We start from the raw sequence: 23408 nt of genomic DNA, 5'->3' as shown, positions 1-23408 counted from the left end.
TGCCAACAAACAAATGCACCTATTGATCAATCACATCATTACAGTGGACCAAAGAGGCCTTTGTATACATGTACATACACTTTGTTCATCAGTCATCAACATTATATTCAGACATCCACACCATCATTGTTAACTTGCACAAATACAGGCCACATGGGCACAACATGTTCTTTATTTGAAAACCAGGGCACAAGCAGTTTCATGCTTCCATGTACTGAAGTCAAGAATTTAGGCCCATCTGCTTCCTCGTCTTACTGACGAATAGATCTCGGGATTTAATCATGCCTGGTAAGCACCCACCGAGTGTCAGGAACGGCAACTGAGCCAGCCCTTCGTTCCTTCCAACAGAGACAAGTGCCAACGGATAACCGGTGCTGTAAGTTGCCAATTTGCTGTTAGGCGAACCCTTTATCAGTAACTTCAGGTTCTTTGCCACTAGCAGCGCGTGCTTCTGGGCGAGATACCCTTGTTTAATTTCCTGAACATTATTGGACATTAGTATCAATAACTTCAGTGTTTTTGCAATCAGTTACCACTTCCAACATAAAAAATTGATGATGCCCTACAGAACTTTTTTTTTAACCAAGGATGCTCAATGGACAATATTAAACTGAAGGCCCCCGCAAAAAAAAAATAAAAAAAAATAAAAAAAATAAAAAATGAAGGAACATGAATTGTGATGATCAGTAATCAGTATCCAGTATCCACTAGACGGACAAGTCTTTTACTCACAGGAACATAATTAAGGAACACCTTTAAAAGTAGGGTAATGAGAATTTTAATATCTCCTCACAGAAGAAAAAAACTTAAAACCAACTACTGAGCATTAGGTTACGGCGATGGATTAATCATGTCATAAGATGGTGGAAGAACATGTGTATAAATGGAATAAGTTAGAAGGTTTTCTATCAGTGGCCTTCAGTGAACAAAGTCATCAGAGGGTCATGAAAACTCATGGTTGTTACATGATGGTTAAGTTATGACATTAGTGGATGTGAAGTGAACAACTCTCAAAATCACAGATGACTTTAGGGGATACTATAAAGAAATTAGTTCAGGTAACATGAAAAGCAGAGTGTCATCAGAAGGCTGAAGCCTACTTATCATTCTGCAAAGACATGCACCCATGCCAAATATTCACTATTTGCAAATTTTTGGTAGTGTCTCATTTAGGTCAAACAATAGTTACTCTATGCAAACTCGGTTCATGCTGGTGGGGAAAATGAGAATAGTCAGCCTACATAGATATGCACTCATTAAGAATGTTCACTCTGCACAAATTTGGGTAGAATTTCAGTTTAGGTCAAATGATTGCTACTCTATGCAAATTTAATTCATGCTGGTTGGGACAATGAGAATAATCAACCTGTAGAAAACAAATCAGTCACAAACTTAGGGGAATCACAAGTTTGAAGTGTAGCCTTACAGGAATATCTGTGATGTCACCAATCGTAAAAATGTTGTTATAACCTTTCACTCTTAGATCCATCTCCACCATTACTCTACCCTTGTTGTCCAAAGATTCCTTTAGGATGGTATCGCGTAGCCACGAGAACTCAATGGCTTACCGATACATACAAAGTGGCAATCAGCTGTTACTGTTTCTCCACCTGATGTTCTGTATAACTTTTCTGTGTTTGATAATGAACCTAAGTCAACTGATTGCTGCAGAAGCACATCTACCTTCTTTGAAGTCAGCCAATTAAGACACTTCGTTGAAGTTATCTCCAATGAATTCAAGTAATCGTGGTCCTCTATGGATAATGGTCACCTTCTTCTCTGGGTAGTCTACCGCGATCTCTCCAGCAAGCACAACACCAGTTGGACCACCCCCAATTATCAACACAGATTCTGATGATTTTATCTTCCCGTTATCTGTAGCAAGCATATAAAACAAAGCATAGGTATGGTAGGTACATAAGGTCACAAAGCATAGTAGTTTTTTTTTTATCCATTTTCAGTATGTGCTTTGACTCCAGTTACCTCTCTGGAATTCTTCTATCCTCTCAGCTCTGCTGCCAGGAGAAGTCAAAGCATGGCCAGTAGCTATGACGAGATAATCATATGCAAGAGACTGACCATCAGAAGTTAGAACAGCATGTTCAGTGACATTGACTGCAGAAGACGTCACAATAGTTGCCTCGGTGAGGTAATCCCTGTGATAGATCAGTGAGCTCTCAGAAAAAAGATGGCTCAACCATTGATCGCAGCTCAGCCCAGGGGATCTCTAGTCTTTCCTGCCGAGTGGTTGAGGGCAGGGTGGCTGTCGCTGAACGGCTCTCCTCGCCGCTGCAAAACCCTAATCCCCTCCTCACCGCTGCCATGGGCTCCGCAGCCGCTGCCTCCATTTTCGCGTTATTGAGCTACTCTCGATCGGCGTCTCCACAATCGAGATGAGGCGAGACAATGACTCCCTTACCGGCATCACGCTGCATCAAGAAGATAAGACAAGAGTAGAGAAGAAAGACCTCTGTCGCCTCCATGTTCACTGCGGGGCCACCTCACCGACCGCGCCGACCTCTGCCGCCTCCTCGGCGTCGCCATGCTCGCCTCGGGTGCCGTGTCGATGGCACTCGGCGCGACATACTTCCTAGACGTCCACAGCCTCGTCTTCTTCCTCGCGGCCTAAGTCGCCAGCGGGGTAGTGCAGTCCGTCGGGTGGCCCTACGTCGTCGCCGTCGTGGGGAACTGGTTCAGACATGCCTCACGCGCGGCACCATCATAGGGGTGTGGAACTCGCACACCTCCGTCGGCAACATCGCCAGCTCCATCCTCGCAGCCGCTGTGCTTGAGTTCAGATGGGGGTGGTTGTTCTTGGTGCACGCGTTCGTCATCGCCGCGCTAGGAGCCGTCGTGCTGGTGTTCTTGGTCGCACATCCGAGTGATGCTGGATCACAGTTGGATGCAATGGAGGTTGAGATGAATGGTGATGGTGGGGACAAGGTCGAGCTGCTCGTGAAGGAGAACAGAGAGGTGGAATTGGAAAGGGTGGAGGATGAGTTGGAGATGGAAATGGGATCGCAATCGCCGAGAGCCATTGGGTTCTTGGAGGCATGGAGACTGCCTGATGTTGCACCGTATGCATTCTGCCTCTTCTTCTCCAAGATTGTTGTTTATACCTTCCTCTACTATTTGCCATTCTATATCCGGGCACAATGGTACGTGCTCAAACTTTCTAGACTCTATATTTTGTTATCATCTCATTGCTTTCTGATAGTTTTCACTATGAGTGAAATCTGATAGTATGTCCAAGGTTAGTTTTCACTGCTACTGCTTTTGTTATTGTAGGTTTGTTACATTGTGATGCAAACTCTCCCGGTACTCTTCCTGATGCGGTGTGGTGGACGGATCCAGCGACATTGAGCTGTTGGTGGCTGGATTATGCAGGATCCCTTCCCCACCTCTCCCGATACTCTTCGGGATGCTGTGCGATGGACGGATCGTCTCCAGGTTAGTAGTCGTGCATAGCCACTCCACAACCCCACTCAGTTCCTAGATTTTTTTTGTCAGGTTTAGGGTTCAATTGATTATTTCTTCTTTACCACTGTTTCAGTCATTTTTTCTCAAACGCGAATCCCTGAGTTTCATCAACTAATAAGTACACTTGTTGTAGTTACACTCTTGATTTAGCACGTTTGGGATGTCAATTTTCCTCCCCTTTTTATCCCAGGTCAATGATGCCATTGAGATGCTTGAGAGAATGGCACACCATGGTGCCTGCAGCTGCAAGAAGAACACTGAAATAGGTGCTGACATCCTGGTCACTCTACCACATCACTTCTTCAGAGAGGCATGCTTCTTCTCGACAGAAAAAAAGCAAAAGATGTTCTTTGTGACAGAGTTATTCAAGGTGTTGCTTGGTGTTCCTGTAGGTCACAAAGGATGATGGGTTTTAGCTACTAGCACCAGGCGACTACGCTGTTGGAATGTTCTTCATGCCAACTTATCAAAAGCGCCGTGAGAAGGGCAAAACTGAGTTTAAGAAGGTTGGTGTAACACAGTTTCATCAAATTTTGATTTAACGGGAGCCAGTGAGCAATGCAAGACTTTCTTGTTAAGCTCCTTTATTTGAGCTATTTTATTCATGCAGGTTGCAGAATCACTGGGACACATAGTACTTGGGTGGTGGCTGGTTCCAACTGACATCTCAGACTTGGGCGAATCTGCACTTGAGACCGAGCCAGTCATTGAGCATGTTTTCCTTACCAAGAGTTCAAGATCGAAGGCCGAGTTTGAGGAGCAGGTCATTCCATGAGTTTATATTTTAAAGTTATAATGCACGTGTGATGTATTTAGCCTTAACTGTTTCTCATCAATTATTACAGATGTATATCCTTAGGAGGCTCTCAATCAGGTCTATCCGAGCCGCTCTGAATATCTGGCGCGGAGGAGAGAGGGATTTCTACATGTGCTCTCCGTCTTAAAGGTGCTTCTCTTTTCTCACTTTAAAGTTTTTGTTTGCGCTTTTATTTCATTATGTTTTTTAGTTGAAAAGGATCAGGAAGTCTCAACTAAGATCAGTTTTTGGAAGGAAATTTTGGTAAGACTTTTCATAAAGTAAAGGGGGATAATAAAAATGTCTTTATCTTGCTCTTTATCATTGTAAATATGAAGCCTAAAAACTTTTCAATTGATTTATGTTTGTGTGAGTAATTCTTATTCAATGATGTATTTCTTGTGATTTTTCCAGGATTATTGTTTATAGGGCCAGCTTAAGCCAAGTCAACTTAAAGGCTACTACTATGCAGACCTAGGTCATGAAAGCTTCATGAGTTATATGGCTCTGGTAAATACAAAATCTTGATAATCTTACACAAAAATGCCATGATCGTAGTCGGCAAATGGGAACCAATAATAGCAAGGCCGTTGTAGCATGCCCGATAACCATGTTGCAGAGTCCAACTGTAGTTCTGTTGTGGCCGACTGCTATGCCCGACTCTTCAGGATGTGACCTCCAATTAGGTGGTGGGAAGAAAATGTGTTTGGTTTGAGGTAGGTTAGGGCTCCCAACTGTTTTGTATGGAATTCTATGCAACTGATGCTTTCTTTTTTGGTAGTGTTGGTGCTTCATTTTAAAGTTCTATTCGACATTGTAAAGCTGCAAAATATGAGTATAATTTGATTTATAAAAGCCATATATTCAAACAGGTGCACTCAAGGTTCTCCACGAACACCTTCCCCAGCTAGGACCGTGCACAACCATTGCATGTTTTAGGCCATAATGGGGAGATCAATACCCTCAGGGGGAACCAAAATTGGTACTCTTGCTAAATCTTTTGTTTGTTAGTTGTTAGGATAGTAAACCCCTTCAATACTTGCCGAACCATCTTGTGCTCAAATAGATTTATTTATCGCATATTAACTTATTGAGGCTGATTCTTAGGTACACAACCGATGCAGAATGATGGTTGATGAGGACTTGTGGAAAAAGGTTCACAGTGTTGGTTTGGATAATACTTGTGAAGTTCTGAACATATTATTGTAGATATGGACCGTATGGTCAATCTTCCTATGAGCCACCTTATTTTTCCTTCAAGCTATTTTTCATCCTAGCGCTAGGACTAATTGTCTAGCTTATAATCGTAACAAATGATTACTTACTGTTGATTTCCTTAGTAAAATTAAGTTAACTTAGTGCTAGGTTGACGCCATAAAGAAAAATACAAATTGGGGTGCTAAACTTTTGTATATGTTACTTAATTTGTTATTTCCACTTGGATTGCTGACTATTAGTGCCTATTTTGCAGCAACACTAGCTGCCTGTCATGTGACATGCATTTCTTAATATTAAGATTGAGATCATATAGCACAATTGTTTAGATTGGGACTTTGTTAGCCTATAATTTTGCAGATCTGATGTGGTTGGCCTACCTTTTTTCAGATATACATTGTTTTGTTCATCAACCCTTGGAACAGTAGGAATAACCCTCACAAATTGGCAAATCAAGTGGAAAATGGGATTATTTGAATACCCATTTAATTTAATTTGGTATTGCTCATTTTGGTAATTAGGGTAATGATTTTGTTCCAAGGGTTGATGAACAATGGGTGAACTGTGAAGGGGTATATGTCAACATGGGTACAGTCTTTCGCCAATCCTTAATTTTGTTTGGTGTGTGCAGAGTGCAGACCTTCACTTTATAATTGAAGCTATTGTCATCAGGTTGCTGAAGACGTTCAAAGGGTAGTGATTTGCTAGAACATATGTCATCTACTTACTCTAACCAGGATAGAAATACCATGTATCTCTAATGATTACCTATGCATCACCGATACGAATACAATATTTTTCTAAAAAAACCCAATACAAGGATATGTTTTAATTTTTAAAATAACAATAATAAGTTACTTAAATTTAGACATTCAGCAATCAGGCAGGAGCTATTGCATATAGTCATTGTCCACAAATTAACACAATGATACAATCACTGCACCTTGAGCAGAAACTGAGGAACCAAGACGCACACATAGATCAAATTAAGACGATGCTCTCATCCTCCAAGTATAGTTTGAAAAAGAACCAGGAACTGCACGAGCATTTCATAATTCACAATTTCACATCACTGGTTCTACAGAGAGGTGCGACGACGACTCACCAAATCCAGCGAGGTGGAGCCGTGGATGGTGTCGTCGGAGGCTCAAGCGAGGCATTGTCTGCACCATCCACAGAGCTCACACGACTGGTGGAGGGTGTTGTCGTCGGCGTGGTGATGACCGACGAGAGTGAGCACGGAGCAGAGAGTCATGCGGGCGGTGGATGGCGAGAGGGAGCATAGGGAGGCGGTGTGGACCATGTGGTGTTGTCTGTTGTATTTAGGTTAGCTATTAGGCTGGACCGTATCCCTCAGGTATCCATAAAGTATTCACAAGGTATCCATATTAAAATGTTTTTTCTCAGGCAGTACTACTTGAACCGGATCGTTTTGTGGTTGCATGGATATAACCTGAGAACGGAGTATGTTGCATCGGAGGAGTATATCGCAAGAAGATTGGGTTAATCGGGATGTTCAATCATTGGTTAAATATTGCTGGATACTTGCTGATGGGTGAGGTTATTTTAAATAATTTAATATATATCTTGTTTTTTCTTGCAGATTCATTAGGCATTGTTCTTCTAATTATTAAGTATTCAAGTTGTGTTAGGTCATAATATAATAGGTGTCGGTAAAATTTGGAAATTGTAGCGTTAGTGCGGGCACTCTACTAGTAATCTTATAAGATCTGGTCTCATGTATTTGCGGTCTGTATCTAATTCATAGCGTAATACATAATAATTTATTTTCTTACTTGTTTCCTCGTACATAATTTTCTCTAATTTCACTATAAGTTTTATGACAATTTTTTATCTTATATCACGTAATGAATTAGATTCTAATAGTAAATACTACCTCTATTTTTTTACTTGTCATCAACCTTTTTTACTGTAGCAATTTTGATCTTACGTTTTTTCCTACGAAAAATTTACGAATACTTAAAAGTATCTAATACTAATAAAGTACATTTCACGATGAATCTAATGATATGAAAGTTTTAGTTATTTATAAATCTTTTACAGAAAAAACATAAGATCAAAATTGTTACAGTAAAAAATTAGTGACATGTAAAAAAATGGGGGTAGTACGTAAGATCACACAGTGTGTGCTTGGTCAAACATAGCGTGCGATTAACCGAATGAACCGCAGCCTAGTTTACTCGGAACCGTACAATTCTTGGCGCGCAAACGTGGCCACGTGTCTTAGAACTGCATGCCGTTTAAGTTTCCTGGTCTGGCCTGGCCTGGCCTCCTCTATTATCATCTCCTCCAAGTCTCCAACGCATCCATCCCCAACTTGCAATCCTGGGCCATTTGTGGGGGCTTCAAATGGCCCTCTGCCCCCTCCCTCCCTCCTAGTGCCGTGCCATGCAGATCCAATCGTCAGATCCTCATCTTCACCTCCGCAACATGAAGGTCAAGCTTGAGGTAGGTAACAATCTCTTGTCTAAAGTTTTTTCAATCGGATATATCAGATAAAATTCAAATAAATTAAATAAATTTAAATAAAATATTGGTAAATATGGTAATTTTTTTCTATCAGATCCACCGGTAGACCTAGTAAATCGGATATCCGAATTATTCTCCTTGCTCTTGTCCTCACTCACTCTACCATCTACATTGTTACCCAATTAATCGATCTTATTTTTCCCTTCCTCTACATGTCATTGGCATCGTATTTAGCCCCGTTTGCAACATGGGAATTTCGTATATATAATGTATGGATTGCATATGTGGTCGTTAATAAATATGTAAAAAAGGCTATGTTTTTATTTAAAGTGCATGTCTGTAGATATGTTTCGTGTTAAAAAATTTGATATCTTGGATGGAGATCAAGCCAAGATCTAGTTGTTTTGTGTCCTTGGCGTACAAGAATCATACTCTAATTATGAATTATGAACTCTTGATCACACATTATCTCTGGTTATATTGCAGTTATATAATTATTATGAATTATGGGAGACGTTTGATCTCCATAACACGCACTATTCGGGCAATTGTTAAAAAAACCACGATTCTGTCCGAAAAATGTTACCTGACAGGTGGGACCCACTTGTCGGTCACACTAACAGGTGGGCTCCACCTATCAGCCTTTTTTTCTTTCTCCCCCTCCTTCTTTCCTTTTTCTTCTCTGTGCACCTCCCTTCTCCGCCGTTCTCGCCTCTTTGGCCCCCTCTCCCTTCGCCTCTACACAACGAACGGGAGAGAGGAGCACAGGTGGCGGCGGAAGGAAGCCGAGGGGAGTAGGGCAGGGAGGCGTGCGAGTGATCAGCAGTGACGCTGTCGACCATGGCAGCTGGGATCTATCTAGATCCGGCGAAGGCTGGGGCCAGGTGGGAGGGCGGCACAACGATGGCCTACGGCGAAGGCGAAAGAAGGGGCACGGCGCAGGGGGCTTCAGCTCAGTGGCACGAACCGGCAGCGCGGAGGGCTCCAGAGGCGACGACGGCTTGCGTCCCGCGGTGACTTCGACGCGAAGAGGCTAGATCTGAGTGGATTCAGGCTGATTCGAAGAGCAGCAACTACACTTGCGACACTGCTAACATGTGTTGGCGAAAGTGCGAAGGCAGTCGCTAGTGCGAAAGAGCACATTACGGTTGGTGTCAGCACTGGTGATCCAGACCCTAGGCGGGTCAACGGCAGGTCCGCACAGTGAACGATGGCTTGCAAGAGTGACGGCCACAACATGTCATGTGCTCGGCGGAGGTGCTCGAGAAGGAAGGTAAGGGTGGCGGCACGATGTTCCTACCGAGGTCGGAGTGGGGAGGCATTAGAGGGAGAGAGGGAATATAGAAGACAGAGATGAGGGAGAGCGAAGGAACCAGGGCGGTGGCGCTCTGGCGTAAGGGAAGAGGCCCCAAAGAGCAAAGGCGGAGAGGCGGGCCAAAAAGGCGAGAGCGACGGAGAAGGGGTTGCACACCGAGAAGAAAAAGGAAAGGATGGGAGAAAGAAAAAAGAATGACAAGTGGGGCCCACCTGTTAGTGTGACCAACAAGTGGGTCCCACTTGTCAGGTAACGTTTTTTAGATGCAATCGGATGTAATTGTGGTTTTTTTAACAATGGCCTGAATAGTTGTGTTTGAGTGTAATTTTTTTTAAAGGTGGTGGTTTTGCACCACATTTGCTCCAAAATTAATGGTATTGCGCAATTTGCTCTACAATTAACTGTTTGTGGATCCCGAAGCAGGCCATGGCCACACCATCGTGGTGGCTGCCGAGGAGCGCCAGCGCCAGAGCCGACGCACCATCGCCGTTCAGCTCCAACCCTGTCTCCACGCCCACCACGCCCGCCGCCGCGTCGGCGTCCTCCTTCGGCTGCATGACGGCCACGCCCACCGACACGCCGCCGGCCACCCCAAAGGACAGGACCAAGGCGGCGCCGGTGGCGGCGGCGTCGTACGCGTCACTGTGGTCGCCGAGGAGGCTAATGCAGAGGGCCGCCCGCGCCTTCCGCAGCACAAGCAGGTCGCGCCGAAGGATGAAGGAAGTCGGCGACGAGCCGACCTCGGTCACCAGCAAGGGCACCGACGCCGTGAGCGTGGTGTCCCTGGACGGCGAGCTCCCTGGCAACGATGCCCCAGGCGGCGCAGTGGCGGCCAATACGCAGGAGGAGCACCACCACCTTGAGGCCGTCCCGGAGAAGATCATACACGAGGCGAACCATCAGGTACCGCCGGTCGTGGCGGCGGCGGAGGAGTGCGTGAAGTCCGCGGAGGGGAAGGAGACCGGCGCCGCTGAGGAGGAGGAGCCCAAGAAAGGAGCGGAGGCCGTTGCCGTCGCCGACGACGTGGCGGACAAGTTCATGATGGTGGTGAAGGAGGCGATCAAAAAGCACGAGGAGCACGCGGATCCGGACGAGAAGGAGGAGGCGTTGAGCAGGTTCCAGGGGAGCCGGGTGAAGACGGCCATGGAGGCACGGCCGGAGTCGGAGAAACCGCGGCGCCGGGAGGTGGCGCGGAGCAACGACGTGATCGAGGAGGCGCGCAGCAAGCTGCTGGAGAAGCGGCAGTGCAGCAGGGTCAGGGCGCTCGTCGGCGCGTTCGAGACCGTCATGGACTCCAAGCACGACTCCGCCGGCGGCGGCAAGCCGCAGCACCACCACCGCAAATCGACCTGAACCAATCCATAGCAAACAATCGGGCTGCCGCATGCACGGCGCTAATTAATCCGTATTACTACTAATTAACTCCGGTTAATTTGTGGTCACACTACGAATATCGTCATGGAGGAGTCTTTTGTAAGGTGGAAGATGAGGGAGATCGATGTTGCATTTTGCCCAAATTCTCCGAATATATTATTATATACATTACATCAAGCTTCCTAGATTTAAAGGATCTTAAGGTGCACGTGAACACGCATCAGGGAGGGATTGATTCGAGGGTCATTCGTCGTTGGCTTTAGAGAGAACTCCGAGCGAGGAGGCAGGCCGACCAGTGGAGGAGGCGTGCGTGGGGCAGTTAGGTGGTGGGTACCGACGGTTGTATGGGGGCGGAGACGGTTAGTGGGACAGGGTGGGGTGAGGGAGTACGAATCTGTCAGGTAAGCGTGGAGGAGGTGGTGGACGTAGATCCGACGGTATCACCATCGAAGACGGTTGGGGGCGGATAGGAGGATGAAAATGGTTGTAAGTCGTTAGATCGATTGATTTTTTTTTTTCAATTTTAATCGCTGAAGAATACAATCGCCCATATGTGATCGGTTTCTCCCTACCTTGATGAAAACATTTGTGTTTTGCTGAAATTCTCCGTATGATTGAATTCGAAACTGTCTATTTGACTCAAAACGGCGTTCGATCAGCATATGGCATCGATCGTGCACCATGCTACCCATGCATTGCTGCACGATCGCGCCAACACGAACACTCGGGGTTCTGGCCTGTACGTGCTAGATGCCATGGTGGCCCAAGAAGAGAAGGGACCAGACAAGAAAACGAGAAGCATGACCATTCTTCTCATGGCCAGCGATCATATTAGCGCTGTCAGTTACTGATATCCCATACAGTAAGGCCCTGTTTGGAACGCTGTAATTTCATAGCAATTTTGTAGCGCAGAAACATCCACTCCTACAACGTGGAGGTTTCCTGTGGAATTAGTCCCGCGTGAATCCATTCCTGCCTTCCAAACAGGCTTTTTTGTTGTTATCTCGGGGCCGGTTTACTTCTCTGTGTTCACCGTGGACTTAGTTAGACTAACTAGTTCAAACTAAGTTCGTACTCCTTTTGATTATAAATACATATAATTTTTTAAAAAATATTCAGTTAAAATTTTAAAATTTTGACTCCCAATAGTTTTTAAAATATTTAGTTTGGAAGACTTAAAATCATATGGGTAGATTTATCTTAAAAATACTTTCATAAATACATTCTATTATTTTGAATAAAATTTATAAATATATTTTAATATAAAATAGTGGTCAAAATTATATATTAAAAATTGTGTTATCTAAAAAAGAGTATTTATGTCGGAAAGAGTAACCGATTAGCTGAAGCTAAATATGAATAGCCGTCTCCTCCGAATCAAGAAGCACGCATCGGTTGACTACATTCTGTCTGCCTAACTTGGTGCCGTGCTTGCTTTTGTTTCTCTCCCAGTGGCAAGAATTGTCCGGCTCAATCTGGCTCTTTCTCATCCTGTCTCTGTTTGAGGGGATTGTTCTGATTCCCCAAGGGGAAGGTTCCTCATGAATTGTCTTCAAAGATTTGACCTTTTCGTACAGATCGAGCAGAACGCATTTTAATTTTTGAAACAAACAGAATATAACTTATGTGCCAGTGCCTAGTAGTGCTGCTTTTTCTGCAGAATGTGAATCATGGGAAGCAGGGGAAGGATGTGATGTGATTTATGGAATAATTTGCTCTATGTTCTTAGTGATTTGCAGACAGGAGCATTGCTTGCATTGCTCGGCCCTAAATACTGTGTGTTCAGTGTTCACCAGTGTTATCGGGACACGGATACGAGTGTTACAATCAGACTCGGATTTGAGTGTTCGATTCGGTAAAGAAAATTTGAACACGTGAAATACAACTTAAAATCTGATGTAGGTGTCGAAATCCGACTCGAATTCAGAGTGTCCGATTCGATAAAAAAAACAGACACGGATGTTAAGCAACACTTGTGTTCACTCATGCCCAAAAGTTCGCCCAGAATGGCCTCCCACTGTTGCCATGGAACAGCTAGCTTCTCCATTTTAGCAGTAAAGAGTAACATATGTTCTATTCCTAAAAATGAGCAGTAACATAGGAGTGTGTTCTACTCTCACGTTTACCAGTTCTTGATTACTTGTGCTTGTTACATAAAATTTGTAATCAGTTTTCTCCATTTCAGCAAGAAGAAAAGGTAGCAAATATTGTAGCCCCTCGAGAAGCTTAACTGGAATCCAGTCCAATCCAAATCAAAGCAAATAAAAAGTAGAGAACACATGCTTGAAAGAAACAAAAAAGGAGCATATCAATAAGAAATTGAACACAGAAACAAGTTTGAAAAATATCGATCGTATCATGTATGGATGTGTATCATCGAACATATACTGGTCAGTCAAATCCTCTCCTAACAGCATGTAAACCTGGATAACTTTTGAACGAATTAAGATCCTTTTGTAGTAATTAACCTTGTCCATGTATCTGACTGAATAGCTAGAATCATCAGCACCAGCCCTCTTAATCATCTACAGAAAAGAGAGACGGAGAGAGAATTATGGGAAAATATAACTCTGTATGCCGTTGAACCTCATCACAGCGGAAATTTCCCTTCTTGGAATTCTGCCTGAATGTCATGCGTGCGTGGTCGTCAATATAACTCCATCGCTTGATCATCGGTTATTCAGTTACTCCATCTCGGCAGCGCCGGCGGCGACGATGGCGAGCTGCTTGTCGCAGCAGGAAGGGCAGACGACGCTGACCGCCGCCGCAGCGGGGAGCCTCGTGGACGCCGACGTCCGGAGCTCGGCGAGGTCTTGCCTGAGGCGCGCGTTCTCGTCGGTGAGGCGGTTGCACCAGCGGCGGAGCAGGTCGCAGTCCACCTCCGTCTGCTTCAGCTTCGTCCTCGCCCTCCTGTTCTGGAACCACACCTCCACCTGCCGCGCGCTCAGCCCCACCCGCCGCGCCAGCTCGCGCTTCTCAGCCTGACGAAGGAGAGATAATCGATTCTAATCAGAATGATCTAACCGATAAAAAGCAAACAAATTTCGATTCAATTGGTTGATTAACTCATCAGATGAAGAATTATCTTCAGCTATCTTCAGCTAAACCATATGCATGCATGCACGCATTTCTTGATTGAAAAGAGCGTGTGTGCGTGTGTGTACATGAGGCAGGATGTTGTGGGCGCGGAAGCTGTCCTCGAGCAGCGTAGCCTGCACGCTGGTGAGCCGGAGCTTCTTCCTCGCGCCGCCGCCGCTGTCGCTCGAGCTCCGGGGATCGCCGTCCTCGGCCTGGAACGTCCTGGCCTTCTTCTTCTGCCTAGCAGCAGCAACAACAGCAACACCGATCTCTCTCTTCTTCCTGCACGCCAGCGCCGTCGGCTCTCGGCGACGACCATGGTCTTGCAGCGGAGCCTCCTGCGGCGAGAACACCTCGCCGAACAGCTGCACCGTCTTCCTCTGAGGCGGCGGTCGGCTCCCTCCGCCGCCGATCTCCAAAGACAGCCGCGTGTCGAACTCCTCCACGGAGTACTCCTCCATGCTGCTGCCGGCCGTGGTGACGCTAGACATGGCCGAAGCTGATGAGTTGGTGGCCGGCGATCGAGCTAGAAAACTCTATGAGCTGAGTAGTGTGATTGTGAATGAAGTAGCTAGCTAGGCTGGTTTTTATAGGTGGCAGCATCCGGAAGAAAATTTTATAAAACCCTTCACTAAAAAAATCTCTACGATACTCTAATCTATACCTTTCTTTTCTGATCTAACAGTTGACATATGCAACTGAGAATAATAAGGGAGACATGTGGTATGTACAAGAGAGGGTCTTTTTATGAGACCGAGTCTTATAGAATTTCCTTCCGCAACATCCAAGCTTACACGGTCACGCGGTTTCATGTGTGGTTTAACCTTTTAACCAAGACAATTAGGCTAATCAATGTGATTAAGTGCTAGTATTAATAGTACACGTTGATGCTGGTTGGACTCGGGAGATGCTATTCTAGTTAAGAACAGAAAACATAACAGCTGCTGGCACGAACTATTCCCTCCGTTTCATCATGTTTATCCATAACTTAACGTGCGCACTAACCAAATAAGTACTCACTATGTTTAAGGATGAAAAATGTATTTTGTTTTGAAAAAAATTATCAAAGTAAACTATTATTGTTGATTTTTCTTATAATATATTATCAATTGCTATAAAATCAACATCATATTAATAATACTTTGAAATACAAATATATTGAAACAAAATATGTATATAATTTAGCAACAAAATATGTATGTAATTTAGCTAATTGTCGATCAAAATTGATAAAGTTTGACTAATTTTTTGAAACAAAATACTAAACATTCTTAAACGGAAGGAGTATTAGATTTTAAAAAATCAACGAGAAATGACTATCCATATCTCTATTAAATGACATGATACAACTATTTTTCTCTCTCAAAATATTTAATTAGAGATAAAAAAGTAAAAAAATGTAATAATTAAAAAAACGTATTCTACTAGAGTATGGATAGACATAGTGAAACGGAGTACATAAATCGGTTTCTCAGTCTTCAAGATTGATCAAGTGGTAGCATTACGAGCAGTAACTAGTCGCTGGATGTGTTGAGAAACCGACGACGATTTTATCATGCGTTTAATAGCACTCATTTGTGGACTAATAATATAATAATGCAACGATATCGACAGGTAAGTCAAAACACATGTGCTTGGCTTTTCAATCGTCAGGGCAAACGTACGAGATTAAGTAAACCGGACAGGGGGACTGTTAATTGTATTGGTGAAGAAGATTAAGTGAGTAGTTACTGTCTGCCATGTTGGAACGCAACAATCCATGCATCGATCGATTGCCTTGACCAAGGAACAACTCGGAGTCGATCCAACGCCGTACAAAGTGTACATTGGTAGGAAGAGTAGACTGCGTCTGTGATCGAGTTTAATTTTCTATGAGCTGACTAACCTGTCAATCTTAGTGGTCATGCATGCAGGGAACTTGTACTTGTGAACAAGCTTATTGGTCTGACATGCGGTTTGACACGTAGCTGGGGAAGGACTGCGGACACGTAGTAAGCCAGGACAAAGTGTACGATGGTCTCCTGAATTATTTTGAAATAATATTATTTTATTAGAAAGTACAAAAATATAATTTAAAATGAGAAAATTATATAAATATATGTCACTTTGTACTTCAAATACCGACTACGGTGTTACAAGCAATTGGAATGGCATACAAGTGGAGGTGAGATGAGTGTTGTATTTTTATGGAAATTTTAATGTGAGAAATCTCCTTTTGGGTCTCGAGTTCTGCTGCTTGGCCCAGCCCTTTCTCGTTTTCGGCCCAGGCCCGTATGCTCTCTGTATTTATACCGGCTGCTAGGGTTTCGGAAAAATCAGAGGAAAAAGAAAAGGGGAAGGGATAAGGGAGCTCGGGCGATGGGTGCTGGCGGCGGCTGCCCTCTCTCCGAGTCCTGCGGGATTTGCTCGGCTGGAGGTGCGCCTGCTGCCGTTGGAGGCCAGATTCGATTGGAATCGCTTGGTCTATGGGGGCGCGGCTGGATCGGAGGGGCTCTGATCCCTGTGATGTTCGTGCTCCTTCAACCCCTATATCTATCTCCTCCTTTCTCCTATGGGGTTGCAGAGAAGAGATTGACTCACATATTTTGTTTTTCCTTCCATATTTTGCTTCTCGGTTGTGCACTGGAGTTGAGCTCGAGCTACTGTCGGGCTGTGGCCGGTGCGGCTGGTGCTGGGAAGTGAGAATTTGGTGGTATTCAGAGCTGCAGTGCCGAGGTTTGCCCACACGTGCCGTCGCAATGTGGTAGGGCTTTGTATCTCCGATCTCCTCTCCCTCCGGCAACGGCGGGTGATAGGTTTTCTGGGACAGCGGCTGAAGAGCCGTGCCTAGCCTCTGTTATTCATGCTTTTGATTGCATCTCTCTGTGAGTATACATTTTCTTCTTCTTTGATCTGATCAGAGGCTTGGGTTTTAGTTCAATGATGATTATTTGCATTGAAAATTGTAGAGTAGTCTAAGTAAAGTAGCTTCAGACTTGTATATGATGTCTTAGTTCAGTGCTGCTGCTTTCTCAGACCATTATTGTTGCTATATCTGGTATATGGTCTCTGATACGTTGATTCAGATCATCCTTATGGCTATAATTGGTCCATGGTCCCTCTGAAATGCTAGTTCAGTATATTGGTGGAGTTGGTACTGTTATGTAGATGGTATGATCTGATTGAATATCTTCTGGAGGTCTGATTTTGATACTTTCAGCAGCACTGTTTGTGTCTGTCCAGACTTTGAATTTACTGATATACATGTTCTGAAGCTAGTTGAGGCTTAGACTAAACTCAATTTGGTGATATGCAATTTTGCAATGTTTAGGGAGCAGGTTCTATGAGACCTGGAGCCAAGTGTTGCAAAATAAATCTGAGAACAATGTTATACTTTAATTCCTGTCCTCCCTGTTCAGTTTCAGCAGCTAAAGTTCACATGATCAGTACTTATTTATCTGTTATATTGCAGTCCTACTTTGTACTATCATGTGTATTGGAGTCCTGTTGTTTATCTATAGCTCTTTCCTTTATGGAATATTGATATATATGCTCATATATTCACACTATACTCAACAATCCAGAAAACCTAATAGTGCTTCAGTAATGGCTAGTTCCTCCTCCTCTGGTCTCCCTCCGTCATCCTCGGATGCAATCAAGCCCGAGAGCTTTGATGGGACTGGCTTTAAGCGCTGGCAAGCCCGTACGAGGCTGTGCTTAATGGAGCTCAGATTGTTCTGGGTTCTCACTGAAGAGCCGCCCGCCCCTCAAGGGGAAGCCGTGCTAGACGAGGTCGAAAGAACGCGTCTCGACGCGTTAAGGGCCCGTTGGGAGAAGGCGAATGCCTCAGCTCTGGCACGTCTCTTGGCCGTCCTGTCGAACAGGCTGTTTGATATCTATGTGGGTTTTGGGGAAGCGCGGAAAGTGTGGATGGAGCTGAATGACAAGTATGCAGAAAGCGATAACAGCAACGAGTCCTTTATGGTGGCAAGCTATCTGAACTTTCGCATGGGAGATGGCAGATCAGTCATGGAACAAATCCACGAGTTACAGCTGATCGTGCGGGACTTAGGCCAGTACGGCTGCGCCCTCCCTGAGAACTTTCAGGTTAATGCCATACTGGCCAAGCTGCCTACTTCTTGGCATGACTTCGTCACTGCACGTCAACACTTAAAGCAGCGGTTGACTCTTAATGAGCTCATTGCTGCTATAAATGTCGAAGAGAAGTCAAAGGCAGGCTATGGTGGGGTAAAGGCGCCCGCTCAAGCTAACATTGTCGAGCACAAGAACCATACTGGGAAGAATGTGAAGAAAGAAAAGGTCAAGCCTGGTTATTCCGGACCGAAGACTAATGTTATGAAAAGGAAGAAAAAGCCTGAGATCGTCTGCTACGTCTGCGGTGGGTTGGATCACAAAGCCAACAGATGCCGCGACCGCAAAGGCAAGGGGCCGACACCTGACCAGCAAAAGGTTGCTAAAGCCCAAGTGCATGTGGCAGTTGCAACAGCCGATGTTTCCGGCAAAGGCGACTCCACTACTGGGTATGTACCTGAGGCCTTTATGGCAAATTCACTAGTTAGTTGGTGGGTTGATACAGGTGCAACGAGGCATATTTGTGTTGATCAGACATGTTTTACTTCTCTTCAGGGCGCAGATGGTGGATCCATACTGATGGGGACCGGGGTCTCGGCAGCAGTGCGCGGAGTAGGACAAGTAAGCCTGAAGTTGACTTCTGGCAAGACTCTTGTCCTGAAGGACGTGCTGTTTGTTCCTGCCATGACCCGCAATCTACTCAGTGGATCGATGCTGTGCCGGCAAGGAATAAAATTAGTCTTCGAGTCGAATAAAGTAGTGATGACCAGGTGTTGGTCGTTTGTAGGGAAAGGCTATGATTGCGGAGGCATGTTCCGTATTTCTATTCTTGGTAGCTCTGCAAACATTTTCTATTCTTCTTATTCTAATAAGAACATTGATATTTGGCATTCTCGCTTGTGTCATGTTAATAATGAAGCAATTGTGCGTTTGAGCAAGATGGATCTTATTCCTTCATATAAATATGATAAGAGCCATAAGTGTGAGGTGTGTGTGCAAGCTAAGCAGCCCCGTAAACCGTTTCATACGGTCGAGGGAAGAAGTACCTCGCCACTTGAGCTGATCCATTCTGATCTTTGTGAGATGAATAGAATATTAACCAAGGGTGGCAAGAAATACTTCTTTACTCTCATAGATGATGCCACTAGGTTCTGCTATATCTATTTGCTGAGAACAAAGGATGAAGCATTAGAATACTTTAAAATCTATAAGGCCGAGGTGGAAAACCAGCTGGGGAAGACAATAAAGAGACTGAGGTCTAACAGAGGGGGGGAATATATTCCTAAGGACTTCTCCGAATTCTGTGAAGAAAGTGGCATAATCCATGAATTTACGCCACCATACTCACCTCAGGCCAACGGAGTAGCTGAAAGAAAGAACCGAACCGTTTGTGACTTGGTAAACACCTTGTTACAAAGTTCTGGTATGGCTAACTCATGGTGGGGTGAGGCTGTTCTCACAGTAAACTATGTCCTGAACAGGGTTGCTCCTCGAAATCGAGAGGTGACTCCTTATGAAGGATGGAAGGGGAGGAAACCGAATCTGTCCTATCTTCGCTCATGGGGATGTTTAGCTAAAGTTCATGTTCCCCTGCCGAAGAAAAGGAAATTAGGACCAAAGACTGTCGACTGTGTCTTCCTAGGATATGCACATCAGAGCACAGCTTATAGATTCCTGGTGGTCCATTCTGAGGTCTCAGACATTGCCGTTAACTCGATAATGGAGTCTCGGGATGTGACATTCTTTGAGCACATCTTTCCGATGCGAGCAAAGGAGATTAGTTCCCATGATTTTTCAGTTGATCACCATGTTCCTCAGAGTGTTGATGACACGGTTCCTGATCTGGAACCTAGGAGGAGCAAGAGGCAAAGAACGGGAAAATCACTGGGAGATGACTTTGTCACCTATGTCGTGGATGATGAACCACGAAACCTTTCAGAGGCATACGCTTCACCAGAAGCGGAGTACTGGAAGGAAGCAGTCCGTAGTGAGATGGATTCGATCATCACTAACGGAACCTGGGAGTTAGCAGACCTCCCAGTTGGATGCAAGCCGGTCGGCTGCAAATGGATCTTTAAGAGAAAGCGGAGACCCGATGGTACCATAGAAAAGTACAAGGCCCGATTAGTGGCTAAGGGTTTTACGCAAAAGGAATGAGAGGATTACTTCGATACTTATTCTCCTGTAGCCAGATTACCTACTATCCGTGTGCTCTTAGCACTGGCAGCCTCGCATAATCTCCTTGTGCATCAGATGGATGTCAAGACCGCTTTCCTTAATGGAGAGCTGGATGAGGAGATTTATATGCAGCAGCCAGATGGATTCGTGGTAACAGGACATGAGCGTAAAGTATGCAGGCTAATCAAATCTCTGTATGGTCTCAAACAGGCCCCTAAGCAATGGCATGAAAAGTTTGATACTACACTGACTTCAGTCGGCTTCTATGTCAATGAAGCCGATAAGTGCGTGTATTATCGCTATGGTGGGGGTCGAGGTGTCATTCTGTGTCTATACGTGGATGACATATTGCTATTTGGGACAGATATAGAAATGATTAACCAGACTAAGTCTTTCCTATCTCAGAACTTCGATATGAAGGACCTGGGAGAAGCTGATGTAATTCTAAACATCAAGCTCCTAAAGGGCGAGAATGGGATAACTCTCAGTCAATCCCATTATGTGGATAAGGTGCTTACACGTTTTGGTATGATAGACTGTAAGCCTGTAGCCACGCCCTATGATCCAAATACTAAGCTGAAGAAAAATGTAGGCCATGGAAAAGACCAGTTAAAGTATTCGCAGGTGATAGGTTCTCTTATGTACTTGGCCAGTGCAACTAGGCCTGACATCTCATATGCGGTATGCAGGTTGAGTCGTTATACTTACAACCCAGGAGATGATCATTGGATAGCACTGGAGAGGATTCTCAAGTATCTGAAGGGGACAAAGAACCTTGCAATTCATTACTCTGGCCATCCTGCAGTCATAGAGGGATTCAGTGATTCCAACTGGATCAGTGACTCGGATGACATGAAGGCTACGAGTGGATATATGTTCACTCTAGCAGGCGGAGCAGTGTCGTGGAGGTCATCTAAGCAGACCATCCTTACTCGCTCCACGATGGAGGCTGAACTATTAGCACTAGATTCAGCAGCTGTAGAGGCAGAATGGATTAGAGAACTCCTTTCTGACCTGCCGATATTGGATAAACCAATTTCGGCTGTTCTCACCTACTGTGATAATCAAACCGTTCTGGTTAAGGTGAAGAGTGGGAAGGACAATATGAAGTCTTCGAAGCATATAAAACGGCGACTTAAGTCGCTAAGGCATGCACTAGAGACGGGTATAATCGCTGTGGATTATATTCAGTCTGAAAGGAATCTTGCTGATCCTTTCACAAAAAGAATGGCTAGAACAGTCATTCAGGCAGCATCAAGAGGAATGGGTTTATTACCCACCGATAATGTTCACACCGGCAGTAACCTATCCTAAGAGATCGGAGATCCCGTGAACTAGGCTCTAGGATAACAAGCTGTGTGAATATGAGAGCAAATTGATCCTATTTGCTGCATTGCTCTTCTGTAGGAGAGGGTGAGCCGCTGGCTCTTAATGAATTCGATGCCCAAGAGCATCAGATGTCGTCCTACAGGACATCTAGGAGAATTCACCTATGTAAGTGTGGTTGTGTGGTCACAACAATAGAGAAGACGGGTACTTCTCTAAATGACACTTATGAATAAAGGTACTCGGACATGACCATAAAGTCCAACCCGAGAACTAAAGGCTTAGCAGCCTAGTACAGGGTGTCATTTGGATGAAAGCTCTTACTCCAAGGTAGAGGATCAAGGTGTAATCCTCCTCTATCTGTTCGAGTCAAAATCTATGTGACTAGGGATTGTGTTCAAACCTGAAAGGTACACTTTCCTTAAATCCTGTATATAAAACTGGATACTTCCAACATTAAAATTTTGGTGGGGATTGTTGTATTTTTATGGAAATTTTAATGTGAGAAATCTCCTTTTGGGCCTCGAGTTCTGCTGCTTGGCCCAGCCCTTTCTCGTTTTCGGCCCAGGCCCGTATGCTCTCTGTATTTATACCGGCTGCTAGGGTTTCGGAAAAATCAGAGGAAAAAGAAAAGGGGAAGGGATAAGGGAGCTCGGGCGATGGGTGCTGGCGGCGGCTGCCCTCTCTCCGAGTCCTGCGGGATTTGCTCGGCTGGAGGTGCGCCTGCTGTCGTTTAGGCCAGATCCGATTGAAATCGCTTGGTCTATGGGGGCACGGCTGGATCGGAGGGGCTCTGATCCCTGTGATGTTCGTGCTCCTTCGACCCCTATATCTATCTCCTCCTTTCTCCTATGGGGTTGCAGAGAAGAGATTGACTCACATATTTTGTTTTCCCTTCCATATTTTGCTTCTCGGCTGTGCACTGGAGTTGAGCTCGAGCTACTGTCGGGCTGTGGCCGGTGCGGCTGGTGCTGGGAAGTGAGAATTTGGTGGTATTCAGAGCTGCAGTGCCGAGGTTTTCCCACACGTGCCGTCGCAGTGTGGTAGGGCTTTGTATCTCCGATCTCCTCTCCCTCCGGCAACGGCGGGTGATAGGTTTTCTGGGACAGCGGCTGAAGAGCCGTGCCTAGCCTCTGTTATTCATGCTTTTGATTGCATCTCTCTGTGAGTATACATTTTCTTCTTCTTTGATCTGATCAGAGGCTTGGGTTTTAGTTCAATGATGATTATTTGCATTGAAAATTGTAGAGTAGTCTAAGTAAAGTAGCTTCAGACTTGCATATGATATCTTAGTTCAGTGCTGCTGCTTTCTCAGACCATTATTGTTGCTATATCTGGTATATGGTCTCTGATACGTTGATTCAGATCATCCTTATAGCTATAATTGGTCCATGGTCCCTCTGAAATGCTAGTTCAGTATATTGGTGGAGTTGGTACTGTTATGTAGATGGTATGATCTGATTGAATATCTTCTGGAGGTCTGATTTTGATACTTTCAGCAGCACTATTTGTGTCTGTCCAGACTTTGAATTTACTGATATACATGTTCTGAAGCTAGTTGAGGCTTAGACTAAACTCAATTTGGTGATATGCAATTTTGCAATGTTTAGGGAGCAGGTTCTATGAGACCTGGAGCCAAGTGTTGCAAAATAAATCTGAGAACAATGTTATACTTTAATTCCTGTCCTCCCTGTTCAGTTTCAGCAGCTAAAGGTTACATGATCAGTACTTGTTTATCTGTGATATTGCAGTCCTACTTTGTGCTATCATGTGTATTGGAGTCTTGTTATTTATCTATAGCTCTTTTCTTTATGGAATATTGATATATATGCTCATATATTCGCACTATACTCAACAATGAGTTCTTATCGACATATTAACTGCCAACAGATCTCACCCATCCTAGTGTGTGGGAGGGTTGAGAAGTGGTACGTTCATGCTGACAACCTGTTGGTGCTGATGTGGCCTCCTGCCTCACCTCTTGTGAGCACATCGAATATCGATAGACTCTTGATAATAGATTAGTTAGCACTCTGATTACTAATAATACGCTAGTAGGCATTTAGAGCGTCAACTAGCACATAT

At 44.7% G+C, this 23408-nt stretch overlaps 3 protein-coding genes and 1 pseudogene across 3 annotated transcripts; 2 read left to right on the top strand and 2 right to left on the bottom strand.

Moving 5' to 3' along the window:
- On the bottom strand, positions 1-2348 carry LOC133917310 (uncharacterized; annotated as a pseudogene).
- Positions 2349-9722: 7374 nt separating this feature from the next.
- On the top strand, positions 9723-10710 carry LOC133917309 (uncharacterized). Its single transcript, XM_062361215.1, has one exon. The coding sequence runs from the start codon at positions 9723-9725 to the stop codon at positions 10647-10649; it is 927 nt and encodes a 308-aa protein (XP_062217199.1). The 3' UTR covers positions 10650-10710.
- Positions 10711-12994: 2284 nt separating this feature from the next.
- LOC133917364 (putative homeobox-leucine zipper protein HOX26) lies at positions 12995-14292 on the bottom strand. The gene is made up of 2 exons (XM_062361266.1): positions 13835-14292; positions 12995-13651 (listed from the first exon to the last, which is right to left on the bottom strand). The coding sequence occupies exons 1-2, from the start codon at positions 14237-14239 to the stop codon at positions 13355-13357; spliced, it is 702 nt and encodes a 233-aa protein (XP_062217250.1). The 5' UTR covers positions 14240-14292; the 3' UTR covers positions 12995-13354.
- A 3041-nt stretch (positions 14293-17333) lies between these two features.
- Positions 17334-18399, top strand: LOC133917308 (uncharacterized). The gene is made up of 2 exons (XM_062361213.1): positions 17334-18268; positions 18375-18399. The coding sequence occupies exons 1-2, from the start codon at positions 17334-17336 to the stop codon at positions 18397-18399; spliced, it is 960 nt and encodes a 319-aa protein (XP_062217197.1).
- The last annotated feature ends 5009 nt before the right edge of the window (positions 18400-23408 follow it).

Source organism: Phragmites australis, chromosome 5, assembly GCF_958298935.1.
Source record: "Phragmites australis chromosome 5, lpPhrAust1.1, whole genome shotgun sequence".
Taxonomy (NCBI): domain Eukaryota; kingdom Viridiplantae; phylum Streptophyta; class Magnoliopsida; order Poales; family Poaceae; genus Phragmites; species Phragmites australis.
This window is presented reverse-complemented; position numbering and strand designations above follow the sequence as displayed.

Coding starts and splice junctions, on each gene's coding strand:
- LOC133917308 (XM_062361213.1), top strand. CDS start 17,334: ATGGCTAGTTCCTCCTCCTCTGGTCTCCCTCCGTCATCCTCGGATGCA. Junction 18,269..18,374: donor AAAGGCGACTCCACTACTGG/GTATGTACCTGA, acceptor ACTTCTCTTCAG/GGCGCAGATGGTGGATCCAT.
- LOC133917364 (XM_062361266.1), bottom strand. CDS start 14,239: ATGTCTAGCGTCACCACGGCCGGCAGCAGCATGGAGGAGTACTCCGTG. Junction 13,652..13,834: donor CCCACAACATCCTGCCTCAT/GTACACACACGC, acceptor CTCCTTCGTCAG/GCTGAGAAGCGCGAGCTGGC.
- LOC133917309 (XM_062361215.1), top strand. CDS start 9,723: ATGGCCACACCATCGTGGTGGCTGCCGAGGAGCGCCAGCGCCAGAGCC.